Source organism: Trichosurus vulpecula, chromosome 5, assembly GCF_011100635.1.
Source record: "Trichosurus vulpecula isolate mTriVul1 chromosome 5, mTriVul1.pri, whole genome shotgun sequence".
NCBI classification, from domain to species: domain Eukaryota; kingdom Metazoa; phylum Chordata; class Mammalia; order Diprotodontia; family Phalangeridae; genus Trichosurus; species Trichosurus vulpecula.
In genome coordinates this window covers 103,056,788-103,068,049 of record NC_050577.1, presented here as the reverse complement: position 1 = coordinate 103,068,049, position 11,262 = coordinate 103,056,788, and the positions used below count along the sequence as shown (strand labels likewise).

At 42.4% G+C, this 11,262-nt stretch overlaps 1 protein-coding gene across 1 annotated transcript; it reads left to right on the top strand.

Annotated features, from left to right (window-relative positions):
* The first annotated feature begins 5,813 nt into the window (after positions 1-5,813).
* Positions 5,814-6,725, top strand: LOC118849901 (taste receptor type 2 member 16-like). The gene has a single exon (XM_036758992.1). It carries the CDS (start codon positions 5,814-5,816, stop codon positions 6,723-6,725), a length of 912 nt encoding a protein of 303 aa, XP_036614887.1.
* Positions 6,726-11,262: the final 4,537 nt, after the last annotated feature.

Genomic DNA, 11,262 nt, shown 5'->3' with positions numbered 1-11,262 from the left:
GTAGCTATCAGGGATGGGCAGATTAAGGATGGGTGGTACATTGGTATGTTAGTAGGTATAGCATGGAAGGAGCCAAGAGCTGGGAAGACAGATTGAAAATGAGAGAGGGAGAGCTGATAGAGAGGTAATCAGCTTGAGAAGATAAGAGGTGATAGGATCAAGGGTAAATGTTGTGAATTTGCCTTGACAAGTAAAAGAGCCAGCTCTTTATGACAGATGGGTAGAAAAGATAGTGAAGGAAGACATCTAAGTGATGAGACATGGGAGGAGAGAAGAAGAAATTCTTAGTGAACAGCTTCAATTTTTTTTCTGTGAAGTATGGGCAGAAGTTCTCAACTTAGATGGTAGTGGGAAGAGAAGCTTTAGAGGGCATAAGGAGAGAGAAGAATGTTTATAGCAACCACTGTGGTGAATGGGATAACAAATTGATTAAGAGGATGCAAAATGATTGCCTAGTTGTAGTGAAGGCCCAGTTGAGATAATGTATTATAATTTTGTAGTGGACCAAGTCAGCATGATTTCATGGTTATCTCCAGCTTTATTTGTGCATGTAAATAGAAGACCAGGAGAGGGGTATGAGTAGAGTGCACCAGTACTGGAAAGGGTGTTATAAAATGGAAACTAGGGCTTAGTGAGAGTCAGAAGAAGGAAAGAGTGAGAAAGGAAAAAGTTTAAGGTGAAAATCAATTTGTTAATTATGGAGCATGTATTCCATAGAGCACAGTGGGTGGGGTGGGTAGATATGGAATGGAACATTTGAGGAGCAGAGTTAAAGGGGACAGGAGTAAGGGATCAAGAAATTAGGGATGGGAAATGGGTTTTGCACATCAATTGTTGGGGTTCAGAGCTTTACAGGTAACAATATGAAGGGGTTGTATTATGTAATTGTTAAGAAATAATTCCAGGAAAAGTGTCTGTGGTTGTAAAGCAGTCTATAAAGAGGCAAGTGATTAGATTGACTATTCAAAGTGCCCCCTCAAAATCCAACCTCATGGTGAGTGGTGATATTTGGGTTCTGCATGATCTACCTTGGGGCAGTCAGGACCAAGCAAAAGTATGACCTCATGGAGTCTGGTCAGGAGTCACGAGATGGCTTTTGAAGATGTTTCTAGGTAAGGATTGTCTCTGGACTGAAGAAGGCCTTAAGGGTTGAAAATTTGATCTTGGACTGATAGAACAATTGTTTGGAAGGTCTTAGAGAGAAGACAGAGTCTAGAGGTTGGTATCAAGATCCTGAACTGTGACAATTTAAAAATTCAAGAGACATAGTTTCTGGGAAATTTAATCATTTTATTAATAAGGCTATCAGGTTATTAATAGAAGGATGGTCATTTGGCCAGCTCACTCAGACCAAAGAGCCCAAATGGCAGCAGGGACATGGTTTATATGCCCTTCAAAGAGGAGGTGTTCCTCAGGGGTGCCTACTCAACTCTGATTGGTTAATCAAATTGGAGGTGGGTTATCTTGGTGTGTATGACTTAGGTGACTCAAATCTTGTTCAAAGAGATATTAATTATTAAATCACGTGTCTTTATGATAGGGATGATGAGGGTACAGTCTCTGGGAACCCTCTTGAACCTGGAGTACAGTCTCTGGGAACCCACTTGAACAACTCTCCTTGAATCTTCCCACTTGATCTGATCTTGGCCTGAGGCTATAACCTTACTGGTTATAGATACTGGTTATCGATAGGCCAAAATCTTTACCTAGCCTTGCCCTTTATTGTCCAGCTACTTCCCACCCTTAATCCTGATCAAAATATCTATACCCTAGCCCTGTTACCCTAGCCTTCTGTAGTCTTTCATCTCCAGGTAGCCTCCAGCTATTTCCCACCCTGGAGTCTGACCTTATCCTAGAGTCTGACCTCATCCCAGTCCCGTCAAGCTCCTCCTTAGACTCCTCCTCAAGACACTCCCTAAACCTCTCCTCTAATCACCCCAGACCACCCCTCAATGGCTCCCACAATCTTTGTGTATATAATCTCCATCTTGCCTCCATGAAAGGGGTTCAGATTCAATCTAGCTCAGTAGATTGAATCTGGCCTGCCTGTGAAAACAGGCACCACAAATGGTGGGATTTCTTAAGACAACCCATTATAGCAAACGCTTAATAAACTTTGTCTTTTTCCTTGGCTGAGAAGACTTGAGTCGAATTCTTTCAGCAGGACCCAGCATGTCGGTATTTTGGGGTCTCGAGCACCCCTTAACCCCAAACCTCTTCAGGGAGAATCAACATTGAGCAAACACAACAAGCAGGAATACACTTATTAGCCCAAACTTAGAAATTCTTTTACTGTCTGATTAGATCTTGAGCTGGGTAAATCTCTTAAGACAGATTTCCCACAGTAGTTGATTTCTAGATGAGGAAGTAGAAAAGGGGAAAAACTTTGGTCTTAATACAGTAATTAGTTATTAAATACAAGAGAGAAACATTCATTTCTCACAGAACTGATATAAGCCTCACAGAGGTCATCAAGAAGGCCTTGGATGAAAGACACGATGTCCCCCTGAACTAAGTGAATGATTTATGTATGTTTAGTTAAACTGAGATTGTTAACCCCTTAAAGTTGCTTTCTTTAGAAAAGCAGATCAAAGAACCTCTGTTGGCAGCTTTCTGTGTGCTGGTTGTTGCTGGTCTTACACAGCCACAGTAGCTGCTAGCCACGTTGTGGTTACAGGAGAACAAGCATCAGCAACAGAAATGAGTTATCATGATTTTGTGCATCCTTTTTCTCAGTGAAGATAGGGCAGCTCTGAAGAGGTCTAAGCTAAATGATGATTGTAGGTTTCTAGGGGTACTTGAGACCCCAAAATACCTACACGCCAGGTCCTGCTGAAAGAATTCGACTCAAGCCTTCTCAGCCAAGGGAAAAGACAAAGTTTATTAGGGATTCACCATAATGGGTTGTCTTAAGAAATCCCACCCTTTGTGAGGCCTGTTTTCACAAGCGGCCAGATTCAATCTACTGAGCTAGATTGAATCTGAGCCCCTTCATGGAGGCAAGATGGAGATTATATACACAAAGATTGTAGGAGGGATTGAGGGGTGGTCTGGGGTGACTGGAGGAGGGTTTTAGGGAGGGTCTCGAGGAGGAGTCTAAGGAGGAGGAGATGAGGTCAGACTCCAGGAACCAAGAGAATGGGATTAAGGGTGGGAAGTAGCTGAAGGCATGGATATTGACAGTATCAAGGGTGGGAAGTAGCAGGACAATAAAGGGCAAGGCTTGGTAGAGATTTGGGCCTAATCATAATGTAAGGCTTATGGCCTTAGGGGAAGGCCAGATCTAGTTGGAAGATTCAAGGAGAGTTCAAGGGGGCTCCCAGAGACTGTATTCCAGATTCAAGGGGGTTCCCAGAGACTGTGCCCTCATCAGCTCTGTGTATAGGGGAATCTTTCTTGTCACTTAATTTGCTGTGCTCTCTTATTAAATGTCCTTTGCTTTGGATGAAAGTAATCTTTGGTTGGTTGGTAATTTCATAAGATGTGATTTTGACTGGAGACTGACCCACAATGTGCCTAGAATCTGGCTTAGCTTTCAGGACATACCTATGTGAATAGAAACCGAAGTACTCCAATTTGTCTCATTCTTCTCAGTTCCCCTTTATCTACTCTATCATTTTGAATTTGTCCTTCATCCTCCCTTAACTCTTTTTCATAGGCATACGTAGAGGGGACTGTTTGTGCTGACAGACCTTCTTCCCCTTAGTTCTCTTGACATCCATCCTCTTACTATTCTTGTTCTACCAGGCATTCCCCTGGCCCATCCATCGCTGCTCTCACTTCCTGATCTGATCTGGTCTGAATATTATCACAGAACCATTGATTTCAAGTTGGAAGGGCCCTCAGAGATCAGATAGTCCAACCCCCTCGTTGTACAGGTTGAAGCAGAGTTACTGGTAGAATCAGGATTTGAATCCAGACCTTCTATTTTCACATCCAATATGCTTTCCATTTCTTCTCATTTTACGTATAAGGTAGAGTTGTCCCTGGGTAAAATGAAGTAGGGGAAGTCTGTGCCTTCTTTCCATGCCACCTGTATTATGAAGGCAGAATTTATAATTTCAAAGAGAATCATATACATGTATGAACGGTTCAGAACCACAGGATACAAGGAATTCCCTAAGTAGAAGGCAGAAGAATTAAAGCATTTATTCAAGCTCCAAAGTAGCAGACCCACGAACCAGCATCCCCATTTTGATATCCTGGTCAAAAGCTTCCAGGCCCAATAAGTCCGCCTCACAAGAGTAACCAGGAGGCCACAGAAAAACATGATGGCATTAAACCAAATCATATTCATGCTTCCCCCCACTCCGGTAAGATTACCCACTGGCCTCAAGCCCTTCTCAGCACTCCTTGGTCTACACGTGGGTCAGCCCTGCTACCAGCAGCTCCTGTGTCTTCAGCTCCTTTGGCTTCAGCTTTATCTTCAGCTTCGGCTGTAGCTGTCTCTGGCTGCAACAAGTCTCAATCTCCAAGCTGTTTCTCTCCTCTTATAGAGTTTTTGACATCATCAAGCATTGTCTGAATGACCAGAACTTAGGCTCCGGTGATTGGTTCTTGAGTTAGCCCCTCCCCTTAGGACCCTGGGAGGTTCACATCCACATAGATTAGGTTAACACCTAATAGAGGTTAGCACCTGGGGCTTAGCACTTAGCAAGACTCAAGCGCTTGGCTCTGGAGTTAGCACCTCCCCTTAGCCAGCCCCACCTTGGGCCCCACCCCAGTCACCAATCCACACCCACATAGATTCCACACCTAATAGGGGTTTGGACCTGGGGCTTAGCACCTAGTAAGGCTCAATAAAATATACTGAATTACTCAAAGAAAACAAAGGCCATTTTGCTTACCAACACACCACCTCACTGCCCTCTTCTCCCCTTCAGTTACTCAAAGCCTTCACAGTTACTTATCCCCAGGTCCTCAGAGTTCCTCCCCTCCCTACAGCTGTATTTAACCTCATTGGATACTTTTTCTCTGAGTAGCAACCTATCCTGTCTCTTCCTTTTTCCCTTCATAGAAACTCACTTGTCCTATTTTACATTCTCCCAGGACCTTGCCACTGACTGGAATCAGGAACAATTTAATGCCAAGGTGTTAATTAATATGATTCTTGTGGAAAAGATTGAGAGATGTGGGTTGAATGATTGTGCAATTGGGCAGATTCAGAACTGGTTGAATGGTGGGGCTCAAAAAGATGTAATAAATGTTTCAATGTCATCCTGACATGTACAAAGTGGGACATGATACACTAGTCCCAGAGAGCAAAATAGATGTGTAAATCCAGCTCATGAATTTTGGAAAACCAAGTGTTTACATTATAGACAGGAGGATGTTTAATAATGGAGGAGAATGGTAGATAAGGGCATCACTACAAGAAAAGGAGTGTGGGAAGATCTTGGAGAGCCTTATAGCTAGACTTAAGGGAGGGAAGCAGTATGGGCAGAGAACAAGAATGCACTTTTTTGAGAGGTCTTTGAAAGGTTCCAGGATCAGTAGCACATATTCAGATATTTCCTTGGGCTTGGCTCTGGTCAGGTACAAACAAATAGGATAAACAAATAGCAATTGAGTTCAGTGAGTGATCCATGTCAGATTTGCATCCATAGAGGTGGCAGGATTCTTTTCTAATCCACATTAGGCACACATAGAGGCACACACTCTATTCCTAATCTTCTACTTTTTCTTCCAGCTGGGCTCCTGTGTAAAGCAAAGAAGGCTGCTGAATCCTTGGGGAGTCTGGGCTGCTATCAGATCTCTTCTGGGTAAAGTAGCCTGGAACATCAGAGTACTAGCAGATGCTCAGTAGAGAAAGTATGCCCAGCTTACTCATTCTCTTCTTAATGATCTTATTTCTCCTGGAGTCTATGGCAGCAATGATAGGAAATGGTTTCATCATCATAGTGCTGGGCAGGGAGTGGGTGCAATGTTGGAGCCTGCCCCCTCGGGATATGATCTTGGCCAGCCTGGGCATCTCCCGTTTCTTTCTACAGTGGGCAGCAGTTCTTAGCAATTTCCATACATATTTCTACCCAGCTAACAGAAGTTTCATCCTTGACATTATCTGGAATTTTACTAACATGGCTACATTCTGGTTCACCACCTGCATTGCCTTTTTCTACTGTGTGAAAATTTCTTCCTTCACTCACCCAATCTTTCTCTGGCTGAAGTGGAGAATTTCTCGATTTGTCCGCTGGCTACTCTTGTGGTCCCTACTGATATCCACTTTGATATGCATCTCATTTTTTCTGAAGACCTATCTTGTTTTCCAACTGCAAGTCACTGGCAATTACTCAGAAAAGACCACTTTGGAGGATTTGAGAAGTATGTTATTACACAGTCATTTTTTCCTGCCTCTGCAAACATTTACTTTGTTAATTCCTTTCCTCTTCTTCTTGGTCTGCATCATCTTGATCATTTCCTCCCTGTGCCGACACTTGGGGAACATGCAGCACCGTATTGCTGGGCCTTGGAATCCAAATATGCAGGTCCATGTTACAACCCTGAAGTCATTTCTCTTCTTTCTCATCCTCTATACATCATATGTTCTGCCTCTGATGATTTCCCTCTCAAGACCTCGCAGTCTTTCAGTTTGCAGCTCTCAGTTTTGGGTATGGGAGGTAGTGATCTATGCTGGCATCTCCATCCATCCTGCCTTCCTGATCCTGAACAGCTCAAAGCTGAGGAGGGCTCTGAAGAAGATGCTGCATGACCCAGAGGCCGCCTGAGGGGAATCCAGCTCCGAAGTGACCAATATGAGTGATCATTAATAAGCATTACCAATATTGCTCTTTGTGACATGGATGCATGGAAGGAAGAATGAAAGCATAAAGGAAGGAAAAAGATATTTAATTGTGTCCTTGTGATATTTTTACATTCTAGTAAGCACTGGAGATACAAATACAATCGTTTAGGTACTGATTTTTCATCTTCTCCATTCTCTCTTGTCCCACAACCTAGATCATTCATCCCTATGCCCTGTCAATTTTTCCTCTGTAACATTTAATAGTTAATTAAAACATATTTTGGAGGCCAACTTCCTCATTTTACAGTTGGCATACTAAGGACATGAAAGATCAATTGATGTGTCCAATGACTCTGAGGCTATATTTGAACCCAGCTCTTCCTGATTCCAAGTATAGCATTCACTTCACTATGATTTTACCTTTCCTTGTCTTTGGTTCTCATACTCACCCCCATAGCCACAGGAACAGCCCCTGTCTTGGGCTCTAAACTCCTTGTGCCCACATGGTGGTGCCATCCTTTTTCCTGGCCTCCGTGTCCATCCTGCAAAGAATAGTTAGATATACCATAATTACTGGCAAGGGTGACTATGAGAAAGTGACTTAGCTGTCTAAGCCTTGAATTTCTTTGGCTAGGGAAAAAAAGTGCAGTGTGTGTGTGTGTGTGTGTGTATGCAGTGTACATTTTATAAATACGTGCAAAGTGTATATGCATATGTGTATGCACATATATATATATACACACACAATTAAATACATGTATACACACATATGTACTGTGGAGACAATAGTATTTTCTCTTCCTATCCCAGAAGGTTAACCAGAGCAAAGCACTTTGCCCACCTCAGAGTGGTAGAGAAACAAGACTTTTTGCTAGACCATCTTCACCCTTTTCAGAAACCTAGAGTAGTTGCCCATTGCCTCTCACAGTCCAGCTGAAATGCATCATGGGCTTCAGCTGACCACAACTCTATCCCTGTCAACAGACACTAGACTGTTCTCATTGCATTCATCTCACATGATTAAACTCCAAATGCTTTTTCTGTCATGGTCTGACTTTATTTTTTTTTTTTGCTTTCCCATTCCTTTCAAAACTCAGCTGGAAATAAACTTTCTATTCCCAGTATAATGTCAGTTCCTTAAAGGCACTAGTTTGTGTCTTTGGACCCCTAGAAGAGTTGCATAGGACCCAGACTCTTTGTCAGAAAGACCTGGGTTCAAGTTGCACTCAAGACATATGTTGGCTGGATGACTCAGAAAATTGACTTAACCTCTCAGGTCCCACAACAGTCCTTTAAGATCATAGGTTGCTGAACAGGTACTGATCTGTACTGGAATTTCACTTTACTAGTGAAACTGCTGGTCTACTCTTTTTGCTCCCCCCTCCCCACCAATAAAAACAAAACAAAACAAAACTATCACCCAAAACAGTTCCTTCAACCAATAAACATTTATTAAGCCTCTATTATGTGCCAAGAACCACTAGCATTTATAAAGCGCTTTAAATTTTGCAGAGTGCTTTACAAATATCATCTTATTTTCACTCTCAAAGTAATCCTGGGAGATAGGTGCTATTATAATCACGCCTGTTTTAGAGAGAAATAAACAGAGGTGGACAAGAGGTAGAGTGACTTGCCCAGGGTCACACAGATAATAGGTGTGTGAGGCTGTATTTGAACTCAGGTCTTCCTGATTCCAGGTCCAGCAGTTGATCCACTGTACCACATAGCCATTGTAAAAATGTGAAGAAAGAAATGAAACAATCCTTGTTCTCGTAGAGGTTACATTCAACTGGGAGCCTGCCACATAGTAGTTGCTCAATAAATGCTTGCTGAATGAATGAATTAATAAATAAGACATGTTCAATTTAATCATAATGACATTTTTCTAGACTATCTAACCCAGGGATGGGAAACTTGTGGCCTTCAGGCCGTATGTGGCCTTCTAGATCCTTAAGTGGGCCTTTTGACTGAATCCAAATTTTGCAGAACAAACTCACAATTCTATAACATTTGGATTCAGCCAAAAGGCTGCATTTAAGGATCTAGATGGCCACATGTGGCCTGGAGGCCACAGGTTCCCCACCCCTCATAACCACTTACCCCAATCACACTGGCGATGACCTACCCTGGTCCTATCCTCCTTTAGTGTCCTCCCTGACAGGACAAATGTTAAGGGGTGAGAATGGTGGAAGGACCTCCTCCATTGCTGTGGCATGACAGAGAAAACTAGCCTTGAGAATATGCAGAGAGAAGAAACATGATCCCCTGCTAGCAGAGATGGCATCTTCTTTCTAAAGTTTTCTGGGCAAGACTTTGATACTCAGCTCATGGCAGGAAATTCCTCTTCTCATTTGTTTGGTTTGAGAGGATCAGAGATAGAAATGAATTGAGTTCAATAAAACCAATAACTGAGATGTGGGGAAGTGGCTGTCTAGAGCTGAGACCAGAGTGTACAATCCCTCCCTCCCACCCCCATTCGTGGAGAGAGAGGAGAAGGTTTCAGTGTCTGAACACTGATCCACATAAGAGAAGTTACTCTGAGTGAAAACCTAGGACAAATGTCTTTGTCAGCTCCTGATGGGGAGTGGCTCAGTTGAACTGAACTGACTTTTGGCCTAGCTGGTGATGGGGCAGCTTAGGAACATTCTTGCTGGGTAAATCACTGTTTGTTTAATTCATTTCTAATAGTCAGGTTAAAGTCATCAGTATACCACTATGCCTTGAGAAGGGAAATCTAGCAGTATGGGAATTTCCAGCTATTTATCTAATTGGATAATCCACATGACAAATCATAAACTAATATGAATCTGGGATAGCTCCTACAAAGTGTTGGGGTCTAGAAGAAAGTGGTACTTGGCTCCCTAAAGGCCTGAGAGATGCCCAAGGAGCTGGGATGACTCTGGACACCCTCTGCTGCTAGGTGGTTCATATGAAATCAGGGAAAATTATTTGATTGACGGCAGATAGATCATGGACCTTACTACCAAATAATCTAAGGTAGTGGACGTAGCGCCCAACTTGGTATCATATCAGTTACTGAGCATTTACCTGTTTGAATTTATCTATTATCATTCCTTGAATACAATAATGTCTGTATGACTTATAAATACTCAAAGAGTTCAGTGGCAGTTCCCTCCAGTGTTGCAGGTTACATTTTATACATGCCTATGTATCTCCTGTGATCTTGTCAATGTACTCTCATGAGTTCGGGCATATGCCCGATAGGATAAAGGCAGACCTTCTTCACCTTCTTCCAACATCTTGAAGACACAATGGAGCACACAGCCTTTTTATGCTTTCCTTTTCTTTTGCCAGGTTATGATAGGACCAGAATTTTAATGACTAAGCTTCCAGGAAACCCAATCAGTCATAGCTTCCCTGACATAGTTTCCTGGTCTGGTGGCATGTAAAGGTCCCAGTCCAGTGGAACCAGAGCATTTCAGACTTAGTGAGTGCTTGTGACCATATGAGTTGCCATGCCCACATGACATATTGACCAGATGAAGTTTTGGGATGGAGAGGAGAATGACCACAACCAGAGAAGCTAATGTCCATTTTATATATTCTTGCTCTGTTAGGGCAAGGTAAACCTCCTCTTTTATTAAGTGTCCAGTGACTTGAGAGTGCATCATTTAGTACTAACTGAACTTGCACCAAGAGGGTACCGGCCTTAGAGCCATGTCGGCAACATACATGACCAGCCTATCTTCTCTTCTGACATGCGATTCCTTGATAACATCCTTTACTCCTGTTCTTTTTTTGCAATTTCTCATTGACTCTATGTCGAAGCTTGCTCACATTCACCATGTAATTTTCCATTGTCTTCTACATTATACTCATTTCTCGTTCTTCAGAGGCAATGGTGTTGCATTGCCATATAGCAACACTGGTAATATGTTACTATTGGGAAGATGGCTCCTTCCTTTCATAGGAAACCCATGAGACAAAGATGTGTTATAGAAGAGGAAAATATTTCCCTTAGATCTGGGCAAATAAGAGATGGAGAAAGAAAGGCAATGTCCCTTTCTTCATTCCTCCCCACCCTCCTCCCCCATCTCCTTTTCTGAAAAACATGTTAGTTTATCACCTAGAAGATATAGGTAAGTCTAAATTGATCACCACGAAGTGAAGAAATGCAAATACCTGAAATAGTAAAAATAGTTATAGACCTAGGAGGAACCCAGCCATCATTTAGTATTACCACTTCAGGAAATGTGGCCCTACAGGACTAAATGACTTGCCCAAAGTAACACAGTTATTTGGTTTGTGGTAAGTCTGTCTCAGAGGAAAAGAGGAAGGAGTCAAGAAGAGTAATAAAAAGGAGACAAGACTTGTACAGTTAAAAGTAGAAAGAAACAACCCTTGAGAGGCTTGGAGGAGAGGCCTGAATCAAGAGCAGGGATGGTCCTTGGACAGCTGCAGATAAACGCCTTCCTAAGCTAAGCACAAATGTGTTCTACACACCTGGGTTATCTAATCTAATAAATAGTATTTCATCTCTATCTATGCCTATTTATCAT

What these genes read in the sequence shown, in the direction of transcription:
- LOC118849901 (XM_036758992.1), top strand. Translation starts at nt 5,814, where the DNA reads ATGCCCAGCTTACTCATTCTCTTCTTAATGATCTTATTTCTCCTGGAG.